General features: G+C 39.6%; 1 protein-coding gene and 1 long non-coding RNA gene across 2 annotated transcripts; one reads left to right on the top strand and one right to left on the bottom strand.

Annotated features, from left to right (window-relative positions):
* Positions 1 to 229: 229 nt before the first annotated feature.
* On the top strand, positions 230 to 22703 carry PCOLCE2 (procollagen C-endopeptidase enhancer 2). The gene is made up of 9 exons (XM_036388798.2): positions 230 to 387; positions 1246 to 1354; positions 8667 to 8922; positions 10504 to 10628; positions 13528 to 13664; positions 14937 to 15091; positions 18307 to 18390; positions 20373 to 20540; positions 22141 to 22703. The coding sequence occupies exons 1-9, from the start codon at positions 290 to 292 to the stop codon at positions 22275 to 22277; spliced, it is 1269 nt and encodes a 422-aa protein (XP_036244691.1). The 5' UTR covers positions 230 to 289; the 3' UTR covers positions 22278 to 22703.
* LOC118690087 (uncharacterized) lies at positions 20625 to 23838 on the bottom strand. The gene is made up of 3 exons (XR_004980737.1): positions 23706 to 23838; positions 22091 to 22249; positions 20625 to 21701 (listed from the first exon to the last, which is right to left on the bottom strand). It is a non-coding gene; the product is annotated as an uncharacterized LOC118690087 (long non-coding RNA).
* Positions 23839 to 24270: the final 432 nt, after the last annotated feature.

Below are 24270 nucleotides of genomic sequence, written 5' to 3'. Positions count from 1 at the left end.
GCGGACGGGGGGCGCTGCACCCGGGGCAGCACCCGCGGGCGCGAAGGGCGCGGGGCCGAGCCCGCAGCCCCCGGGAGGCACCGGGGCGGGGCCGGGCACACCCGGGGCAGCGCCCGCGCCCCGCGCGGGGAGAGAGGGCGGCCCTGCCCGGGCCCCTGCCCTGGGGGCGGAGGGCCGCGGAAGCCTTTGCCTCCTCCCCCGGCCTTGGCAGCCACAGGAGGAGCAGGCGGCGGTCGGAGTAGCGGCTCCGCGGCCCCAGCCCTGCCCCAGTCGCCGCTGCCGCGCTGAGATGCCGCCCGCCGTCCCGCTGCCGCCGCTGCTGCTGCTGCTGCTGCCGCCGTCTCTGCTGCTGCTGGCGGCGGCGCGTCCCGCCGCCCCCCCGCACAGGTACGGCGCGCTCGGTCCCCGCGCAGCTCCCGCTGCGCCCTCCCCTCCCTTCGTCCCCTGCAGTCGCGTTCCCACCGTGCCTCCGTGGGGTGCGCGGGAGTTTCCGTGCCCGTGACTGCATCAGGGCAGGAGCATTGCCCACGGAGCCCGGGACCCTGCGAGCAGCCGTGCGGGAGTCTGTAACCTCTCTAACATAACAGTATGATAGGGTGAGGCATGCCGCTGTCTAAAGCTCGGCAGGGCGTTCGCTCACCCTCGTGTGCTCAGCGGTAGCAGAGGTTCCACGCAGGTTTTCCAGGGTTTCTCGCGTGTCCGGAGCCGGCACCAGCACCTGAGCTGAGCCCTGAGCACAGCTGGGCCACAGGGCTCAGCACCAGGAGCGGGGCTCAGCACTGGGTGGGTTGTGCTACTGAGGTACAAAAAGGTATCAGAGACTTCCTTGATTAAAATATGTAAGTTCAAAGCATAGAAAGGAATGAGAAGTAATTTTTATATCAATGCTATTTTAACTACTATTATATGTTCTATAAAAAGTCATTGCTAATGACTTTTTAATAATTATTTTTCCATTATAATAGCAGTTTGCAATGATGTATCACATTGGCACACCACTGGTCTTAGGAAGTAAAAAAGGAGGGAGAGATAACAGTCTGTGCTGACCCAGAATTAAGGCCCAAGTAGTTAATTTTTTCTACACCCAAGTTCGCACATTAAATTGCATATTCTATATCAATAGTGATTTTATGTAAATGATTAAACATATTCCATGTTAGCAATGGCTTTAAATATATAAGCTGTTGAGACAGTTTGTGCCCCTTATACAAAGAATAAATGAATTTTGTTTTCTATTATTCTCAGGCCTACATTTACATGTGGAGGAGTTGTATCTGGAGAGTCAGGGTTTATTGGGAGTGAAGGATTTCCTGGCATCTACCCACCAAACAGCAAATGTACTTGGAAAATCACCGTAAGAATTTTTAATACCACAAAATCAGTGCTGAAGACAATGAACAGTTATTTGTTGTTAAACTGTGTTTTACATGGGGTAATATATGTGCAATAATGAACTCGGTTACTCAAAGTAGCTCAACTATCTGGAGCTTTTTAGGGCTGATGTAACATGATAATAGTGGCTGAAACAAACTGGCCTTGCCTCATATCAGAAGTAAATTTTCATTGACTTCCCTGATGCACCTCTAACTGTTTTAAATTAACTCATTTACAAGGAAACATCTCCCCTCTGTCACTGTGGAAAGCAATAGTGAGTTCTGTCAAAGGAAAGATTTGAGGTGGAAAGCATGAAAAGCAAAGTTTTTTGGCAAGAAGACATAAAAACCCCAAAAAATTCAGGCAGGTTTGCTTGAAGTGTGCTGCTAGCAGTGTTCTGCCAGCCAGGACATCTGGAGTCTGTCATACAGCAAGATGAGAGCAGTAGGGAAGTGCTGTTACATTTATAAATGACTATGTGAAATGGAACCATGTGGCACAATTGATATTTTGATGCTGAAATGAGGCTGTAGGGCAGAGATACCATATTCATGGACAACAGATTCCATGAAACAATTAGGACTAAATACTTCTGGTCTGGATGTCCTTATCCACAGACTCAGAGAAGGGGATGTGAGTGAATGATTACTCTTCCTCATATCTGCACAAATTAAACCCTCTGAAACTGCCCACCAAATTTCCTCTCTTTTTTAGACATAGTTCACCAAGAACTCTTCTGACATTTGGGCTTACAGAAAAAATTGTATGGCATAAAAAATAAGTTCGTCTGTGTGTTGACAGGATCACTAAAGACAAGTTCAGTTGAAAGACTGCATCACAGGTTAGGTGTTGGCAGGAGAGTAGGATGTCACAGGATAATTGTTTCCTGCTACTATAGAGATGCTGACGCAGAGCAGGAGACATTGATCTGTTTACAATGTTCACTTTAAAACAATTCTCGTACCAAATGAGTGCTGTGATTTTAATTGTTTTATCTGAAAGATCCCAGTGAAGCTGCAGAGCTGCTTTCTGCACCTTTCTGTTGCAGTATTATTGGGGTCAGTTAGAGGTTACCTTTGAGCTGTGTCTGACCTTATCCCAAAGAGGATGTGAAGAGTGGTGCATGCCCATAAACTTGCTTCCTTGCTATCGAGGGGCTGAGGTGACAGCAGGCAGCATGGCCTACCTTGCAGTCTGAGGAGCAGATGCAAATTGCATTTGGAATCAAAAACACATGCCTTAAATAAAAGGGAAAAACATACAAAATGAGTTTACCAGTGTAACTCAGTATTAGATGTTCAAAAGATCAAAATTGAATCTGGAGGGAGATAATAATTTTGCTTATAACAGCATGAAGTTTTTACCACTAAAAAACTTCAATAACAAATGGAGGCAGCACTAAAGAAGCAATTACTGAATCATGTCATGTGTCTGCCCTTCAAATCTGGGGGGTAGAGGGAGAAGAGAACAAATTATTGTACTTAGAAAGTCCATAGAGAGTGCTTTAATTGCAGACTTTATGTGGCTGTTGCTAACAAGATGCCAACATCCAGGTGAGCCTGGGCACAGGTGAGAAGCATTTCTACAGAGCTGTAGCAGAGCTGTGTCTGCACTTGAGCTTTTTTGGCAATGGGAGGAATTCGATGGCTTCTGTCATTTCATGATCACCCTGACTCCCAGTGTTCTGCTGTGCTGCCATTTGACTGCCTCCTGCTTGTCCTCTGTGGTTTGCACAAAGCCAGAGAAGGGCTGCACAACTGGGTAGTCCAGGCTTGCTTGTGCCCTCAGCCCATTTAACGCCTGTTTTGTTAAAAATAATGTTCACTAAGCCAAGCTGATTTCTTTTCCCCCATCAACTGTAGAATGCTCTGTGTCTCTGGGGCATGCAGGAAGGATGCAGGGAAGGCAAGACTAATAAACCTGCAAGACTAAGCCTGTACTCTGTTTAAAAAGACCATGGTTTACCATACTGTGGCAAAATGGTACACTCAAGGGTCTGGTTAGCCTGAATTCATACAACAAAATCCTTTCACCAAATATTGCTGAGGCCCAGAATAGCTTGTAATAGCACCCAAGTAAGAAAGCCAGTTACAGTGTCATGAAGAAATACTCTGTATTTACTGTTAGTCTTCCTCATTTAGCATCTGGTCTTAGAAAGTGAATAAGACATTTGCCTGTCCGTTTTAGCCAAGGGCTGTGAACACCTTTCTGAAAACACTCTCCTAATGCAGGATCTGACAAGCCTGCAAGACTGATAGAGACGTTGATTTACTTTATGTCTGGGTCATGAGAAGCGTGAAGCTCTTGTTTTCTCAACTACAGAATTTCATCATCTGCACAAGAAATGCAGAAAGAAAGGCAGAATGAGAGCTAATTCGTTCTTTAGAGGAAAACAGGTTTAGAAAACATTACAGGTAATACAGATAAAGCAATGTAGCATTCAGGTATCATCTGAATTCTTTCCAACTAGTTTGCTAAAGCTGGAAGAGTCTAACTCAATTATGGTTCTGTTATTTCAAGAGACTGGGACTTTTTCAGCTGGCTAAAGAAAACAGCTTCTCTATTCTAAGAGCTCTAAGAAGTGTTCAGCACATGCTTGTGGTTCTATTACAGCCTTGGCACACTACCCAGCAGCTTTTCACTGGCTTTGCTAAGTCATTTGTACAGCTATTTCCTTTCCTATAGTAATGTATATAGCTTTATCTGAAATATGTCATATACACTTACTTTTAATACTCTGTAATCCTTCTTGGCCATCACCTCACATAAAAGTGTCACATAGTCCAAGAATTTGAACTGCTGTCCTATGTTTTTCTGGCAGGCTGCTTAGTTCCCATAAAACTCCAACAACTTTATGTGCAACAATAATACTGGAAACTGTCAGAGTTATGTAAGGTTATGTTTTTATAGGTTCAGGAGCTGCGTTCCAGCAGGTTTGCTGACAATAAGCAAAGTTTGAAAATTTTACTTATCAGGGCAGTTGGGAATCTGCCCTGAGGGAGCAGAATATTTTAAATAATTTTTTCTGTGTTTTAAGTGTTCATTTTCGTATGCCCTTCCAGTAGAAAACAGGTCTTTACACATTGGTTGTATTGCTGGAAAAGAAAAAGATGAACAGAATCTAGTGCCCTTGTCAGGAAGAGCAAGCTAATACAAATTTTTAAAATTGGAGATGGAGATAGAGAACAAGAAACTAGGCAGAAATCATAGTTCTTCCCAGGATGTAACTCCAAATAGCTTCTACATTCATTCTCAGAAGAGAGAAATAATACATTTGGCTTGCAGGTAGCTGTTGTATCTTTCAACTCTACCTAGGACTGCTATAGCAAAGCATACAAGCAGCATTTTTGTATTAAACATATATCAATATATATATTCAACCCAATATAAACCCAGGTGTAAAAGTTAGACAAACTATATTTGTGAAAGTTGGCATTTAAGGGGTTTCCTCCCTTCAAAGTAAATAGTCTAAACCATGTAATTTTGATGAAGAGGGCTTTGTATTCAGTCACAACAACAGAAAAACAGCATCACTACTTTAAAGGTAACTGAACTTTGATTAACGTGATATGAAATATCTGCAATGAATGATAACCAAAAACAATCTCACAACCTTATTTTGAGGTGTGTTGTATATATGGAATAATCATGCCCTTTTGAAGAGTTTAGTAATCTACACAGATGATTTTAGGGAATTATGCTGTACAAAAACTCCCTCTAAATATTTCTTTAGCCTTCCATAGGAGTAAGGCATTAGTTCAGCATCGTAATTTTTGAACCTAAAGTAGTTTGTAGAGTTAAAATAAGAAGGGAAGCAGAGAGTGAGTATGGGTCAGTTGCCCTCTTTGTAACAAGGAGAGGCAGAGGATGAAGTGCCTCTGTTGTTGAAAGATACCAGCTGGATGGATAAAACAAAAATAAGGCACACCCTGCAGAGGAGGCATCACATCATTCTTCCTTTGACTCCTCCCTCTTTTTTTTCCCTTTTCTTTTAAGAGCTGAATTCCTTCCAGTTCTTCCTCTGAGGTGTCCCATCTTACTGCATCAGGCTCAGATGTGGCTCAAAGTAAACAATACTGAGTCATGCTGGCCTTTGCTTGCTCCCCTGTGTTTCTCATGGAACAATATTTTAAATGTCCTGGGACAGCCATTGGCAGATTTTAGCACATTAGTTCTCAACATTTAAAGAAGCAAAATGGTAGAAATCAAAGAAAAGCCCAGTTATGCAAAGATGCCTGTATTTAGCCCAAGATTCCTTGGGAGTAGCTGCAAACTGGAACAGCTGCTGCCGGAATGTGGAACCAGCATCCTCTGCACTTCTGATTGTCATCTACTCAGACCACAAAATTTTAACTGATTTAACATACTGAAAAAAATTTGTTATTTTTGTGAATGACAAATATTTTAATAAGCAAGTATATTTTAAAAATAAAAGTAATAGCAGTAAGTAGTGACTGTAATTAAGGGCCTGCCACGTTTCTTTAAATGACTTACCTCTCCAAATTCAGCTAAACATGAGCAAGGATTATTCTGACAACTAAAACCTACAGCAGGCTCCATGTTAAACGTTCACGACCATGTGGCTGAGTTTTTCCTACCCATTTTTTAACAGACTGTCATGAAACAGAAGTCAGTACATCTATGGGGAAGAGTCTTGACCAAGTTCAAATAGACTAAACTGACAGAAGCAGAGATTAAAAGCTACAATGAAATATAATTAGAAAGATAGTACAGTACAGCATAGCCAGTGGTGGGGAGAGGAGAAGGAAGCAGAACGCTGCACAGAATCGCTGATACCATGAACCACAAAACCTACGGCTTGAGTGAATGGCTGACTGCAGTTCGGGTTTGGCTGCTTTGGCATCCTCTCCCTCCTGAGCAGGGCTCTGTCCCACGTCCTGGGGTGGCAAGAGAGTGGCATGTCCAGGGGCACAGTGAGTGCCTTGGGGCTGGTGTGAGTAGAGCAGTGCTGGGTCAGCTGGACCAGGCTGTCAGTGAGTACCATCAGCGTTACTGAGTGCTAACCACTTGGCTAAATCGGAGTGCAATTCTACAAGGACAGCAAAATGACCTTTTTTTACCCCAGAACCAGCCACCTCTCACATTTCCACTTCCTTTTTTGAACACTGGGAGAGAGCAGGTATATTCAAAGAAGTAATTCAGGCTGAGAAAATAGGGAAAAATCTCATAAGCATTGATAAAACTGTTTAATCTAATATGCTAGAGCAACTTGTGCTCAGCTTTCAAAAACAGGGGAAGGAAAAGGGGAAATATCTTAAAGATGGGCAAGCTTTAGCCAAAGCTGCAAGACACTGTTGTGGAATATGTTGGACAAACTTAACTGTAGGTATGATAGTTTATTTTTAAACATGATAACCTTTAAAGGTCACCCCGTTTGCATCCTGTCATACCAGTTGGATAAACTTACGAAAATGACTGTTCCACCCCAAAAGAGGATATGCTATTTTACATACATACTTCTGGAAAAAAGGTTTCTGTAACTAATTTTACAGTCAGCATTTCTGAATTGACTTGTCCAGTCACACAGACTTTTGTAGTAAATAATAGTCAGATCTTCTGGCAGGAGTACCAAGTTCATTTTAGCTCATTTTATGTTAAAATGACCAAGCCTTAATGCTCCTTAGTGATTCAGACCAGAATACAAGTGAATGCAATAAGAGATTTAGATGTGAGAGCAGTGATTCAAGGAATAAATTCAAGATTATGCTAGTAGTGGTTTTGTAGTAGGAGCAGTGATGTGGGGCCCTGAATGCATTTTTGAGAGAACTTTGAACTTAAAAGGAAAATTCTCTGAAACCAGCAGCAGGAACTGCAGTGGAGCTGGTCAGGAAGTGTGCACATGGACCCTGGGCAGCTGAGAACAGCTCAAGCAGAACTCTGTCCTGCTGCAGGATCAGTATCAGCACTGGGCCTGAAAGCAGCCACACGAAAGAGTAACCTGAACACACCTACAGCACATTTTCAGTACATCTAGAGCTGTGGCTTCTGTCAGTATCTTCTGTGGGTTAAAGCAGTCACTTCCATTTATAGCACTTCCATCTATACTTGACAAGCAATTTTTAACTGTTGAGACTCAATGTTAAAACAGTTTGACAATTTCATATAGGAACAGTTTAGTTTTAGTTTATTTCAAACCAGTGTTTTAAAATGAGTCACTGTTAAGGAATGAAAAAAATTCATGGACTCTTAAATAACGTTGCTTAAATATGAACTTAATGCAGATATATTAAATGTATGTTTAAAGCAGAAAATTACAGTAGTGTCTCAGTAAAGCAGAACAGCTGCAATTATTTTAATAGCTAACCACTCTACCATGATATGGATTGAATGCAGATAATTACACTTGCCTGTCTAGGGTCTCTCTATACTTTAAAATACTGTTTCCCTTCTTCAGTTCTGTTACACAGCATTAAGTGCTTTATTAGAACAGTTTTCACTTCTCAGTATGCTGATTTTTCTCTTAAAAGCTTGTAACTGTATCCTAGGAAATGTTCTTCTCCTTGTAAACAATTATGTTGTCTTAATTTACATCCTTCTCTGTACTCTTGTCTCTTTTGCAATGTCCATATGCAGACATGTAAGAAGATTTGCCCTGTCTTACATTTCCTCAGATGTTTCAGAAAAAAACCTCTCTTCTGTATTGAGGACACCCACTAGTGGTTCTTTTGAATTCTCTGTTTATAGTTTTACATTGTCTTTCCAAATAGAATTATTTCACTGCAGACACTCAAGTAACTAAATATTAGGGTTGTACAGTATTAGCCATAAAATTTCCAATTTTATTTATAAATGTGATATGTATGTCAGTAAATTAAAAAACTCCTTCAAACTGTGAAACTTGGTAACACAAATCAGAGAGAGAGGCCATTTCATTTGTTTAAAATGGTAAATTATTTTTCTCCATATTTTTTTCATATTAATCTCGTCCTCCTCACTTTGCTTGGTGACAGGGAGCTGCATGGCTGATTCTACACTTTCAGCAGAAAATAAGAGAAACACACCAAGCTGAACTGGTTTATAATTTACTGCATGAGCCTGACTAGCAGATACTCTGGATCAGAAATAAGATAATGGCAAGAGATGGCCAGAACCTTCTATTAAGGATTGGTCCAAGTTACTCTAAAAACTGCTGTGCCTGGAATACAGTTGATAAAAAGAGCTCATCTGAACAGGAGGTGAAGGGCATGAAAACAGTAGTGCAAACAGTGGGATCTGATAGGCATGTGGTCACCCTTGCAGATGCATGTCTCCCTCCTTCCCTTCCTCTGCAGGTCCCAGAGGGAAAAGTGGTGGTTCTTTCTTTCCGGTACTTGGACCTGGAGAGCGACAGCCTGTGCCGCTATGACTTCGTGGATGTCTACAGTGGCCACGCCAACGGGCAGCGCATCGGCAGGTTCTGTGGCACTGTCAAACCAGGGGCCCTGGTGTCCAGCAGCAATAAAATGTTGGTGCAGATGACTTCAGATGCTAACACTGCTGGGAGTGGATTCATTGCCAAGTTTTCTGCGGCAGAACCACACGAAAGAGGTAATTAACCATTACATATGTGCTGAGGAGAAATAGAACTCGGCTCTATCCAGAGCCACATTAATGCTTAAAAAGATTTGGTGCCAGTGATATTAGAGATTGTGCTATTCAACATATTTTTTAATTACCTTGCTTAGCAAATAGCAAAGTGTAACTGTTTAGCCATCTTAGTTCATCACGTAGTAAGGACAAAGGCTGACAAGTCTAAGAGTAGTGGAAGAACTGTACCTAGTAGTAAACTGGTAATAACTATCCATTAAAAGGACAAATTAAATTCAATATAGATAAATGTTGCATATAAGGGGAAAACACCCTAACTTTGTGTACAGTACAGTAAATTCAGCAAGTTCTGAATTTACTCTTACTGTTTTGGAATGAGAGCTTAGGTTTAAAGTAGATAATTTATGAATACAGTAGTTGAGCATCAATTCAGTGCTTAATAGGTATCAAAAAAGAAACATAAACTTAATTTTTAGAAAATAAAATAAAGACCAAACAACAACAACAAAAAGCACGCCCTTATAAATCCATAATGCATGTACATCTTGAATAAAGTGTGCCTTTCTGATGTTCCCATCTCAGAACTGATTATGATCAAATTATTGGAAGGAATCAGACACAAAAAGTATGATAGAGTTAAAAGAGCATCACCTACACAAAGATCAACTGCACAGCATGGACTTCTTCATGCTGGAAAAGAGAAGTCAAAGGGACTGTAGGAGGGGGCTTTGAAGTCATGACTGGTGTGGAGGAAGTGACTGAGGACCTCAGTCCATCTCTTTCAATATAAAAGCCAGATGAGCAAGTGGCTGCAAGGGAAAGGAGAGGGTGATTTTTCTCTGTGGCCTGTGAATCAGTAGAACACTGTACCAGGGGACATTGTGGATTGTCTATCCTGGTTTAAAACCACTTACAAAAACATATCAAAGCAAAATTTATCAGATATTACTAAAAATAAAGGCATTGTCTGGTGCTTGGGAAGGGTATGAACAGTGAGAGGCTGGGAGGTCACAGGGAGGTGGTATTGCCCTAGTTAGTGACTCTTTTTCAAGGCTTTTGCTACTGGTATGGTTCCCAACTAGACAGGTTGTTGGGCAGAGGCAGAGGCAGTGCAGGTGGTGAGTAATTTATCAGGCCTACCAGTTGTAAACTTGTATTGAACGATACATTAAATAACTTTGCCTGGATGTAGTTAATTTAAGGAGAAGGTTCATAGTAATATTGTAGATAAGGATTACACACCTGATGGAGTTTTTAATTTGGAACTGAGGGCAGGAGATATGGAAGAAAGACCCCTCTCCATCAAGAACGCTCCCCAGGCTGCAGTTCTTTGTGAGTGCCTGTCAGCCCCACCATCGCTGCCATGGGCTGCGGGGATGGCTCCTCCAGTACCTGCGGCTTCTCCTCCTCCAGTGTTTGCAGGAATGCTTCTCTCTCTCTGGTTTTTTGCCGTTTATTAGCTGTGTTTTGCCAGAGGTGCCTCAGCTGGGGCGGAGGGCTCGGCCGTGTCTGGGCGGGCTGTGGCGGAGGCGCCCTCAGCACGGCCGCCGCCCTCAGGGCCCGCGCTGTGCTGCCTTGCAGGGGACCAGTACTGCGGGGGACGGCTGGAGAAACCCTCGGGCTCCTTCCACACGCCCAACTGGCCAGAGCGGGACTACCCCGCAGGAGTCACCTGTTCCTGGCACATCGTAGCCCCGAAGAACCAGGTAAGGCGCTGCCAGGGCCCTGCTGACACAGCTCAGCTTCCAGCGCCTGCAGGGACCCACACTACAGAGCGGGCGGCTGCCCACGCTGGCCCGGGACATTGCGGTGGCACCCGGCCGGCACGGAGGGCACAGCACGGCGGGCACAGGCACGGCCACGCTCCGGCCGTCCCGCCTTACTCTCCCCTATAGCCCCAGGGGCCACGCACTGGTACACCCCCCGAAATTAATCCCATTAAAGCATCTGTGACTGCTGAGGCTTTTAAGCCAAGGAGGGTTTAAACATTATTTTCTTAATTCAAAAAATACCATGCAAATGAAGTCAGGGCATGTGATTGTCTCAGCACCAAACGTGATGATGACCAATGCTGCATTTGAGTCTAACAATGTTTGAGCATTTACTCTTGAGGTACCCAGGTGGAGCTGATTGAATTTAATAAAAGCAGTTTATTCTATTTCGTATTTTGAAGGCTCCATCGCATAACATGCTTGCTTTATTAGCTAGATGCCATGAGAGCATATGTTCCCCCTTCATTAGGAGCTGAGGAGATGTGCCATGGCAAACCACAAGTGTGTTCCCTACACTGGAGGGCGAATCTCAATCCTAGCTGCACATTTTCTGGTTGCTGCTGAGCCATCTGCTCTGTATCTTAGCAGGAGGTCTGCAATGATTGAATGTTTTGGTTGACAAGCATGTTTGGTAGGTTACTTTTCTTGCCACATTCAGCTTTTAAAATTCATTTACATATAAAGATGACTTTCCTCTTCATCTTCTGCTCATGACTAATCCTTGAAATAAAAAAAGCTGCCCCAGATAAATATATTCTTCTGATCTTTCCTACTTTTGCATTTACCAAGACAGTTCCTCCCTTGAACTGAAGCAGTATGTCAGCTTAGTCTTTCCTGTATTCCTTTTTAATGCACGTTCCTTGTTTGCTAGATACAGGCCATTTAACAATCCTATAGATAGGCAGTGATTTTTAAACCCTTATCTGTAAACTGCAGATTACTTTGGTTCTTTCCAAATGTCTCTAGATAAGCCTAAGAACTTTTCCTAAGCTCACAGAGAAGATTTGAGAAAGGCTATATCAGCATAAAAATAAGGGCATTATATCCTGTGCCTTTTGATGATTCTATTCCACAAATCTACCTGTTTCCAAATATATATTATTCATGTACTGCAACAGTGGTTGTTTGCATGGAAAAAACGCAGAATTTTGACAGTGCCATTTTCCATTAAGTAGTGAATAAGCATCTCTCTTCAAGTGCACAGAAAAAGCTCCCCAGTCTTCCATTTGCCAGAATTTAGGTGGTGTTGTCTCTATTTCCCTTTCATAAGCAAGTGATCAATAAAACAAGGCACTCTTGTTTTGTTGTTTCAAATACAAACCAATAATTACTTAATTTATTACAGAAGATGAAGGAGCTTCTCCTGATCATGAAGAGCTTCTATTCTATCATGAAACACTTATCAGTGCAAAGTGCACTTACTGAACAATAGTGAAGTAGATACTATGGCCTGCTCTTTTGCCTGCTATGGAAAAATTTAGCATTTCTATTCCCAGTTGCATTACTTCTTTCTTTACCATCTTTTTTGATCACAAACATGTTATTCAGATGGGTATTCCATTTAAAGTGCATTTTTTCATCATGATACTGAGGGTTTTGAAACGAGCCTGTTAGTCATCTCTGAAATCAAGTCCCCCAAGGTTACTCATACTTCATGGGAAACAAAATTAACAAAATTATGCCTTAAATATCTTAATAGTGCAAAACTACATCCAAGCAAAACTAAGACATCAGGTGATAACAGGCTATCATTACTATGAATGTAGAACAAGATAACTTTTGCTATGTCAGTAATCAAATAAAGTACATGCCATGTACAAATTACTTCTTTTTCTTTGTACAATCTTAGAAGATTTAATACCATCTTTGTTTGAGTCAGATCTTTATAAAGGTTGATCTACAATCAGCACAAATCAGTCTTGTCATTCAAGCCTTATTTGTGCTATTTATGGGAAGATGATTTAAATACTGTTATGCTTCATCTAAAGAAGCAACCTAAATGCATATATTACCTCTGTTTCCATGCAGCAGTTGGGTTGTGTTTCTCTTCCTTGCCACACATGACTGACAGAGTCATTCTGCAGGACTTCATTCCAGAGTAGTAGATTCCATTTCTGTTTTCTTGTACATTGTTGTTTTTTTTTCTTTAAGTAGAAAATTCCATAAATAAAAGTCATTGGAGATAATAGCGTAAGTACTGAAATACCAGCATGATACTATTTCCCATTTATGACTTGTAAAGCCTCAACAATTATGGAAATCTGACATGGAAACACTGTTCCTTTCAGTACTTACTTTCTCTTGGGTTTAGTTTTACTATTTGCTAATTTTCTTTGTATCAACATTTTAATTTCTATTGTTTTTAATTCTGCATCAAGTATACACAGCGTTGGCAACCACAGTGATTTAGGCCCTGCTGTTAATGAAGTCAGTGAAATGCCTTGTATCAACTTTGCCTTTTTCTTTAGTGTATCTTGAAAGATGCAATGACATTAAAAGCTCCTTTTCTGTTGCTTACACTTGCTGTAGTTATTTTAAGAGCATTGTAACACCTAACACCTACTAACATTCACTCATAAAAATAACTTTATCAGAAGTTACTTGCATACATTTGAGAAGAAAACGTTTTACAGAGTATTAGAGTCATATGCTGAACTATTAGTTGGAGAAGTCATGTGGATTAAAATACTTCACAATTAAGTGGATTAAGGAATTTTCCTTTATTGAAAGAAAAATTAAATAGTACTTTATATGAAGATGTCACTTACGACAAGAATTATTAATAAATTCTGCATGTCAAAACCTAAATGACTTATTTCCATTTTTCCTTTAGCTAATAGAGTTAAAGTTTGAGAAGTTTGATGTGGAAAGAGACAACTACTGCAGATATGACTACGTTGCAGTGTTTAATGGTGGGGAAATCAATGATGCCCAAAGAATTGGGAAGTACTGTGGAGACAGTCCACCAGAGTAAGTAACTTCCTTTAGCTGGGAACTTCACTGCCACTGTGTGTCATTTTGCCAACAGTTCTGTCCAAGGCTTCTAAAACATTTTAATCTTTAAATTAAATGCAGTGTTTTGTACCTCCAACAGAACATGTAGAAATTGCTTAGTATCTTGTGTCTCTCTAGGTTTTCTCCATTTTCTCTCTCTCCATGACTAACCCTGGCTCCAGCCCAGGTTCTCTGCTGTCCCTCAAGCCTCATTAGCCACTGTAACAACCCCAGTGCTACTGATACTGGTGTGGCACCAGTGGTAATGGTAGCTGAACATGAACATAATGTGTATGTTTTGATTATAGATACTGAAGGACCAGGACCCAGCTGAGCTCTCTGGCCCCTTGGCTTATTCCTCACTTTATCTGACTCACTTTCCTCTCAGCCCTTTTTAAAAAGACAGGATACACAGACTGGGTCAGATCTTTCAGATTTGGCCTTGTAGTCCTGGTGTTCAGGAAGCAGAACAAAGCTCTTGGCAGCTGATAATCAGTGCCCTCCTATGTCCACAGGCTGTGTCAATACTGCAGCAAGGAAAGTCTAATCTGGGCAACCACCATGGCAGCTAAATCCAGAGAATTCCAGTTAATCAGCCCCTTACTTTTGGTTAAATCAGACCTGGCCATCAGAGTAAACTGATTTCTGATAATCTGCCAAAAAAAAGGGAAACAATGACAAGTTTTTACTTCAAAGACCTCATTAAGGGTTCAAAGAAATCCTGAGTAATCAAAATCTAATCATTGACAAAAAGTGAGCCCACAGAAGTAATAACCCAAAACATTTTATTTTTTGCTGGGTTTCTTGAAGAGTTGCAGCATCCAGTACTTAAGGAATTTTCATAGCCCTTCCAATTGTGCAATATCTTTTTTACTAAACAAAACCAAATTTTAAAACACCCCATTTACTTACTTCCCCTGTGTACAGAGGATTTCTTCAATGTATTTTCCCACTTTCCTAATCTGACCCCTTCCATTTCATGGAAGTGAAGTTTGCAATGAAGTCACTGGGAAGAATTGAACAATACTCATATTGACATAAACTTCAGGAATCAAGGGGTTTAGGTGATTAATGGAAATGAATTTCACCGTTTCATCTTCAAAACACCAGTGTATGACATGCCAGCAAAGCATTGTGTATTTTTCAGTATTAGTCTGGAGTGTTGGTTTTTTTTAATAATGTTATTAATGCTTTTTGGCTTTGACATGTGAAAGAATGGAAATATTTTATTTTGTTTTTCAATTTTAGGCCTATTCTGTCTGAGAAAAATGAGCTGCTCGTTCAGTTTTTATCTGATTTAAGCTTAACAGCTGATGGTTTTATTGGCCATTATAAATTTAGACCAAAAAAGTTACCCACAACTACAGCTCTGCCTACAACCACAACAGTCCCTGCTACCTCAAGTAAGTCTTACTGGCTCTATTTCATTCCCTATAAAAATTAATTATTCCAGGACAAGGAGAGAGTTACAGAAATACAAGATAGAAATGAGATTAAGAATTCAAGTTTTACAGTTTGTTAGTATTTTAAATGTTGAAGGAATTAATTAAAATTAATTTACTCAAGGGAGTACTGGAATATACTCAAGGGAGAATACACTTAACATTCTTAAAGGAAATCTATCCAGGCAGGAGTTCAGTATAAAAGTAACTTATTCCACCTGAGAGAATTTTCCTGTCTCTTCTCAATTTTGGACAGTTAACTAGCACATTCCATAGAAGAATGGAGAAGCTAATTTCTGTTTAATAAAAATTTCTGAATATTTTGGGAAATAGTTTTATTTAAAGGAACTCTTTCTTCTGTTGATATGTAAAAATCTTACTGTGTTTTTCTTCATATAGTTTTTAAGATCAAGCAAAATTGGTATGGAAGCCAATTGAGCCCTCTTCAGGTTCTGTCAAGACCTTGTCAATATGACACTCTCCTAGCATAATTTTTATTTGAAAATATTTAGTGATTGGAACTTACAGAGAAATATGTCTCACTAAAACTAAGTCTTCTTTTGTATTTAAGACTAGACAGCATATATGAAAGATCAGAGCTGGATTTCTCTGAAGGTGTTGCCAAAAGTACCTCATTACTGAGATACTGAAAGGATAAATTCTTAGAATTTCTATAACCTGAATGTGAAGCATTTCAGATACAATTATAGCAGAAAACCAAATTATTTATGATGTTTTTGCAAGGCATAACCTGATTTGTACTTAAAGCACATCACAAATCAGGGCAGCAATGGCTTGTTGGCAGGAAACCAAGGAGCTGTGGTGCTTTAATCCTGCTAATGAAGGTATTCAAAATAGATAAAAATAAACATGAAAAAAATGAAACCATAGTGACCTGTAAATCATCCTGATGTGACTCTAACAATAAATAATTCAGCTCTTCTTCACTCTAAAGCTCTTGTTAACGACCTTATTGGTTGAAACACTTGGTCTCAAGTAACCCAGGCTGTCAGTAACCCTGTTCAGGGTTTTCCACAGGCAAGAGAGGTGGAATTTACCAGTTAACTCCAAATCAATTTCCATGACAGCATCAGTGTTAGGAAATAAAAACATGCTGCTTCATCTTAGAGAGGGCAACAGAGGCAAGGTGTTCAAAAGACTTGTCAGGCAGACAGAAATAAGAAGTCCTTTCAAGGTGGGATCAGTTTTGCACAGTGTAGGCATTTCTGATCTTCAAAACAAACCACAGCAAACCAAACCTCTACAGTTCAGTTACATTTCTGAGCCATCAGTTGCATCCAGAAGTGTCCAGTTCAAAGAGACTCATTATCTTGCAAATCAGATCTGTTTAAACTTGCACAGAACTCCAGGCATGAATAAAATATTAAACTTTAGTAAGCTGTTTCAAGAATTACATCAGTCTTTATGGAACATACAAATATTAGTACTTGCAGAAATAAATAAATGCTATAACACATTTGTAAAAGTAATGAAGATTAATCCAATACCTGTGGTGAGGTATATGACTTTATCATATCATTGGATAAAGTCATGCATTTTCCTGTCAGTGTGCCTACATGTAAAGTGCTAGGCAACTAAACTTTTATTTCAGTTCTTCTCCAGTTCATGTTTTGCTAAAGTACCTTACAAACAATAGACAGCCTCTGCTGACAAGTCATAGCAAAGTTGGTCACCAACCAAAATTTATTAAACTGAAAAAAAAAAGAAAGAAAGAAGTGCCCTAAAAGGACCAAACAAGATTCTTTTGTAACACATAATCCTAGTTTTAAATTTAGAAAAAGCAGAGCACCTCAGTAAAATTTTGGCAGCTACCACGTTGGCATGCACCTGGGAATCATCTGCCTGCTGGATTTCCTAACCTCCTACTATGGACACTAACTTGAAAGACTCAAGAAACATTAAATTCTAAATTTTTGGTGTGCTGTGTGTAGCATTGAGATAGGAAGCACTTGCCACCAGACCTGTACCATTGACATAGTGACTTGTTCTTTAAAACACTTTTCCTTGTGGGAGGCATTTAACTTTCTAAAGACTCAAATACCAAGAAGACTGCAGAAAGAAAGGAACAAACCAGCCCAAAATACATAAAAAACTATGAAGCCTAACCTTTAAACTTTGGGTTTGAAAAGCAAAACAATGAGCAGTGCAGATCTTCTAACAGCCTCGGCCATTGCACTGAAGGCAAAGTAATTTTAATATCATTTGTTCATTTTTAGAAACTTGGAAAATTATTCAATTAAAAAGAAGTACAAGAATACTGATTAGAAGTTAGTCAGAAGTTATTTTTCAAAAAATATAGGCTGAATAAAACTTTTGCAAAATGCTCCATTTTGAAGTAAAAAACTGCAAAGATACTTGTCCTAACTAACTTAGTTTTTCTTGGAAATTAAGGTTATATAGGGATTTGTAGTTTTTTTCTTAAATCTGTCAGTGTCACCTCCATGTTTACAATACCTATGTCACTGGCTAATTCCAAACAAATTTGAAAAGGACATAAAAACCTTAAAGTACTGTGCATCCTACCATGTTACATGGAATGATGCACAGAAACTATGAACATCCACCCAAGTAGGAAAAAGATGCCAAGTGTATTCAGTTGTTTATAAACAAAGCATTCAATTTCAGAAAGGAAATGTCAATCCCTAATGTTAAATCCATACTTCAAACATCTTGTTTCATGAAGAAAAACTATGCAACACTACCTGACATGAAGCTATGTGAAAAATTTGGGGAAAAAAAAGGTGAGGAATTTGAACTCTGATCCCTTTCATCACAATGTAGTAATTTCCAATAAAAGGTCACCCCCTCCCTGGGAAGTGTTACTGTAACATCCTGTTGTGGTACTCGAGGTGTTCTGCTAGGGCTGTATGGCAGCAGCAGTGACAGGCTTCAGATGCCACACAAATCTTGAGTAACTTCCATTCTCTCAGGCTGCTGGAACAGACCCAGCTGAGACACCTGAACAGACAGTGACTGGAGGTGCCAGCAGAGAGAAGGAATATTGTTACTGTGGTGCTCTTCCCTGAAATGCCAGTTCTGGCTCATGCATACATCAGGATTATTAATCTTTCTTCTTGTCTTTTTTGAACATCGTGCTTTTCATTTGTATCAAATGCTTCATTTCAGTTTCAATTTACTTTTTTCCTTCCAAAAAGCTGTGAAACCTACAGTTGCCCTGTGCCAGCAGAAGTGTAAAAGGAGTGGGACTCTAGAAAGCAATTATTGTTCAAGCAACTTTGGTAAGGAAGCAAAGTTTCTTTTTATTTATTCATTCTCTGCTGTGTTTTTAGACTCAAGGAAATTTTCCCAGATGTAGTTCTGGGTTTCCATTAATATATAGGCTGATATTTTTACACCAGCTTATCTATGTATCTGACATCAGTATCTGTGTTTCACTCAGTACATTCTTGGAGATATTCTGAAATAAGCACTGCACAGATATCTGAGACAAACTTACCTTCTCAGTCTGAGAAGGAAATGACAATGTAAGACAACCCCAGGATTCACTGATTCAGTTACTGGATTGTCATCTCCATTTTCTGTAAGCAGCCAAGACTGTTCCACAACACAGTGTATACGCTTCCAAAATGCTTTGAAAATAAATTAGAAGGGATGGAAGCTTCCAAGCACTGCTGTGTGTAACAGACATAAATCAGTCAGGAAAAGCAGTGTTTGCTGTGCATTAGCACGGGCCCTGGCACTGCTGATCTGCTCAGTTATGTGTCAGGGTATTTTCCCATATTAATACTGCAATCTTTTTTTAATCCCCTATAACATGCCTGGCAATTTGATGGGAAAACTCCCCGCCACCACCCTGTTTTCATTTTAAGCTGACTCCCTCTTACTGCACTGCTAATCCCATGAGGTTTGAGGAGATCTGATGGTGGCTGTGCCTGATGGTGCCCAGCAGCAGGGGAGGCTGTGGCTGTGCCCTGGGGCAAGGAGCACTCAGGGTGCACTCAGGGAGCCCCTCCCAGCCCTGACCACAGCCCCTTCCAACCTGCAGCCCCTACAGGCTGGTACAGCACAACAGAAACGGGCAGGGAAAAAACCCAGACCATAAATGGTCTCCTCTTACTGACCACACCCCAGCTTTGTGGCTCAGGGTAAATGACACTACATAAAGCTTGGTTTTTTTCCCCTAGCATCATAGCAAGAAAACACATTCTTCTCTCCCATCTTCTGTCAAGTACTTGACATTTTTCAGTCTATTCCATGACAGGAGTGAGAGTAAAAATACTTTATATGCTACTGTGAATGCAAGCATATCCTAAGGTATGAATAAGAAGTCTGTTCATAGAATATTATTTACTTGAAGTTTATTTGCAGAATTTATGATTTTAGAAAATAATAACTATTTCTCTTTCATCATGCATTTCATTTTATTGTTCCTAGAAATATAGCTGCAATACCCAGCAGTTTAACATCCACAGTTTTTTCTTGATTGACCTGGAACATTCTATTTAATTAAAAGCTCTGCATTAGAGGAAGATAATGTGAAAATTTACAAAATGCCAAAATGTGCATTATGCCGTTTTGTAAAATAAATCTGGCTGTACATACTTGATAATTGAAGATCGAATTTATCCTAGATAGAATATCTGGTGTAAAAAGATGACCTGAGAATAAACCAAATTGTTAATACCAATTACCATTTCCTTTGGATAAATAAAGATGGCTTACCAGTTAATTTAGTCATCCTAGGGAAAAGAAGGTGTCTTGATTTTCATACTGAGAGGTCTTTGGGAGATAAGATGGTAACTAGAGATATGTAAATACATTCAGCTGAAATAAGTTTGTATTAGGCCTCAGGCAGATCAAAATCTAGTTCTTATGGCATTAACTATTCCCTGCTCCTCATCTGGGAGTGTCAGAGAGCTGGGAATTCTGATTTTGGCTCGAAGAGTTTCAATTCAACTTCTACACAATTTGAAAACAACACATTAAAAGAAGTATCAAATTGTACAGTTTAACTGAAATCAGAGAACTGGGTTTGCATGAGACTGACACATTGTAGAACAGTTTCATATTTGGTACCACCAAAATTTGACAGTAGTGAGTTAATTATTAGCAGTGATACTCGTATTTTTAGTAAGTGTTCCCAGTACTGTTTGTTTCCTTATTAGGCACTAATAGACTCAAAAAGTTTTTATGATGCCTCAAAATTTTTGTCTAAAAATAATAAAAATATACCAAATATATCAAATGTCTTTTCTTTTAGTAATAACTGGAACTGTAATCACAACAGTAACACGGGCTGGCAGTCTGCATGCAACAATATCCATCATTAATGTATATAAGGAGGGCAATTTAGCAATCCAGCAAGCTGGCAAGAATATGAGTGCCAAAATTCTTGTTATGTGTAAGCAGTGTCCTCTCATCAGGAGAGGTAAGTACACAGTAATAACTGCTTTGTGTGTTTATAAAAGATAACAGTTATAAAAATTACTATTAGAAATATAGCCACAAAAATAAAAAATATTACCATAGTTTTATTCTACAATCAGCAGTTAGTATTAAAATAAATTTAAAATAACCAGTAATCCAGAGGTTTATTGCATTTTTCTGTTTTTCTGGAAAAAGATTAGGTTCACGTAGATCACAGGAGTTTGCAGAACTTTTTTCTTTAAAAGCCACATGATGCAAGATAAAATCTGATTTTCAGCTTCATTTCTCAGATGAAGCTGAGATAGATTTTGTGTTTACATGTATGTATTCTGGAGCTAGTTTTTATACACAATTGTTTATAAGGGAAAGACAACAAGCCTGCTAAAGCTGGAAGAGCAGTATGTCACAGGAAATGGCAGAATCAAGTTCCACTCTTGTGTATCTCCTGAATGTATGTATAGCTTTACAGAAATACTCATAGCATTTGTATCTGCAAACAGCCAGTACTGCTAAAAGCTACCTTAAGTAATATACAGAGATCAACCAACATAAATTCCAGTTAATTGTGGTAAAGGTGTTAAAAGAAATAGTGAGAGCATTTTTTTATTGAAGTAACTAAGTAAAAAATAAAACTGTTTTTAGCTTTGCTTCATAAGTAAACAGGTAGAACATGAGAACATAAACAGAGTCATAGCAGGAAATGGTCAAAGTAATTTAATAAGCATCAAAAAAACCCTGATATCATTCTAGATACTACCAGAGCTTAAGCATATTATCTCAAAGTGGGCAATAACAAAGTGAAAAATCATGATCAGAAATTAGCTTTTGCCTTTAGTTATCTGAAAACTACACACTAGGAGACATCATAATGTCCTTGGTGAAACAAACTGTCTCCTTTTAGGCAGACTTCTGGCTCCAAACCACTTCTGTTTCTCATCCTAAATCTCAATGAATTATTTAAGAGCCATTACATAATATCTGAACTTTTCTGTTTATATCCCTGTGATACCATTCCTTCCAACCCAAGACCTTGCAAATCCCCAACCCTTCTAAGGCATAAAAATACACAGATCCAATTGAATTGTCCAAAGCCAGGTCTTACCACTCATTAAGTCCACCTTGCCTGAATGCTTCTGTGTGTATCTGGAAAATATTTACATCTCTGCAGAGGGAAAGAGAATGAGAAGATTTAAGAGCATTATTGCTTAAGGGCATTAACCTACAAGCTGAGCAAATGTGAAAATATTCAATATTAATGAGACATATTCTACCCTGGGTGACAGTGGTTAGGTTATCCAGTGTTGATGGGCTCTTCTAGTGCCTCTCAGACTGGACAGTCTGTGTTTAAAGAGTATCCCCTATATATTTAATTATGTAGTAGACACTTAGCTCTGCATTAGCTTGATTTTTACATAACTAGTTTGTGGTGTAACAAGCATGGCAAAGATGGGTAAGGGAGTAAATGTTGCAGGTAGGAAGGAAGAAATGTTGGAAGGCATTGGTAACAAACAGTGAAATGAACAGAAACCACAGGTCAAGAACTGTACTTACCAAATGATGTCCCAGATTTCTGTCTCATAATCTCATTCTCTCCTTTCTAGGTTTAAACTACATCATCATGGGCCAGGTAGAAGAAGATGGCAGAGGCAAAATCTATCCCAACAGCTTTGTCATGAGTTTTAAGACTAAGAACTCAAAGATCCTAAATACCTTGAAAAACAAAACATGTCAAAATTGAACTCTGCAACTGTGTTCTATCATCTGTCTTGAAAAATCATTTTAACTTAGCCTAAGTCATGGAAATACAAGTGACTGCCAACAGTATGACCACGCTGACCCTTCCTTCCCTCCTGTCCACATAAGCACAGCTGGCTCAAAGTGAAATCATCCCATGTACCAGAGGAGAACAGACCCTCCTAAGGCTGAAAGCCAGAGGTTTGCAGCACAGCCATCTCATCTCAAACATACCAATTCCAATTACTTGGAAGATGTTAATTTATAACTGTCCAATTTTTTAAGGAGTTTTGTACGTAAAATAAGAATTCTAAGTGCAATATTTATAGCAACTCAGTTCAACTTAGCTTTTTCTCTAAAGTTGTTTTATTACATGGATTTCTGCATTATTATCAGTGCTTAATAAAATATTTTAAGATTAAATCATCCACCAACTAGTTATTAATTATTTATGAAGTGGGGCAGCTAAATATAGAAACTGGTTTTTGATCATTTACATGCTTTTGGTGGTTTGGGCCTTGCACATTGTAACTGACACTATACTTCCTTGCTGATTAAGGGTCTGATTTTCCTTACATGGAAGTCAGTGAATCATTGATCAGAACAGGAACTCTTCAAAGAATTAGAAGCTGTAAAACAGCACCAGGCTTTTCTCCATTAATGACTATCTGCCTAGTAAATGTCACCATTAAGTTCTGTAAGGTAATAATAAGGTAGAGGAAGGTAGGAATTAATTTAGTGGTGGTAAGGTGCATATAGAATCTAAGATCCCTTTAAGTATTTGTTTTCCTTGTATATAAATACCAGAGCAGAGTTCTTTGGATGATCTGTGACCATGGGCAGGAAACCAATGCAATAAAACCGTCCCTACTGAAGTACCCATTGCTTATTCCAGCAGGGGAATGCAGGTTGCCATTCCCTCATTCCCTTCACTGATGGATTCTCACACGTAATGCAGCACAGCAGCAGCAGCTCAGCAGCACAGCAGCCTCTCTTCCAAAGGCTTTATGGGTAGCTGGGCTGGGGACAAAAGGATCAGAGGGGCAGAGGTACAAAGGGGCTCTGCTGGCAGCTCACATCCAACAGCTCAGTGCTGCAGCCACACTTCACAGATTGCACTGCCCCACTGACCAAACCAAACAGCATTTCTCTGGGGAACCAACAGCAACATTTGTTTGCAAAGCAGATGTAGTTTTGTAATTTTAAAACTTTTAAATTGGAATTTTAATTTTCCAGCATTACTTCCTATACAGACAAAGGGATTTTATGCACAGTGCTCTCTGCACTTCTTGGCAGCAGCCATTGGGGAAAAGCAATGTGGAAATCATGCTCTGAGCTGTCTTGAACTACAACAATCTATTTTTATTTATGATGACATGGCCATCTGTCACGCAGCTTTTTTCAGTGAGGCAAGAAAGGACTGGCAGCTTACTCATCATCTGCCAAATGGAAGGTAGGGAGAGCTCCTGCCTGCTCTTCTCAAGGCTCCCTTTACACCACTTCCTTTCCCAAACCAATGCACTGGTAGCAGTAGGCCTGAAATGGGGAACAGAGGAACATGGAGCAGTGCCAGTTTTCTAAAGTAAGAATTGATTATAAAACACAGGTACTGTGTTTTATAACTGTAACAACTGCTGCAAGTTTTTAAACCCAGTATGTAGCAACTGTAAACTTAAAAAATTGAAATCCAACTTGCAACCAAACAGAATCAAAATTATCTAATCACGATTTCTGAAATAATTTCTACAGAAATAACAAGACGATAGTTGAGCAAGAGTGTAAAGTAAGCTTTCAGTCATCATTGATTTTGACCTTCCTGCTCCAAATGCACATATGAAAATTTTCATCTCCATTTTTCATTTATCAAGGCAAAGCTAGTTCCAAGACAAAACAGACATTAATAATGAAAGGGAAGAAAAAACCTTTTCCAGTTATCTCAAAAACTCTTAGTTCTTTCATGACTTGCAGAAAAATTTGTACAAGGAAACTGAATCTAT

This window comes from Molothrus ater, chromosome 10, assembly GCF_012460135.2.
Source record: "Molothrus ater isolate BHLD 08-10-18 breed brown headed cowbird chromosome 10, BPBGC_Mater_1.1, whole genome shotgun sequence".
Classification (NCBI taxonomy): domain Eukaryota; kingdom Metazoa; phylum Chordata; class Aves; order Passeriformes; family Icteridae; genus Molothrus; species Molothrus ater.
Note: the sequence above shows the minus strand (reverse complement) of the source record. Positions and strands in the feature narration are given on the sequence as shown.

Bases quoted from the DNA above. Each gene is read 5' to 3' on its own strand.
- PCOLCE2 (XM_036388798.2), top strand. From the start codon at position 290: ATGCCGCCCGCCGTCCCGCTGCCGCCGCTGCTGCTGCTGCTGCTGCCG. The intron at 388-1,245 runs GTACGGCGCGCT...TATTATTCTCAG, and splicing joins CCCGCCGCCCCCCCGCACAG to GCCTACATTTACATGTGGAG. The intron at 13,665-14,936 runs GTAAGTAACTTC...TTTCAATTTTAG, and splicing joins TGTGGAGACAGTCCACCAGA to GCCTATTCTGTCTGAGAAAA.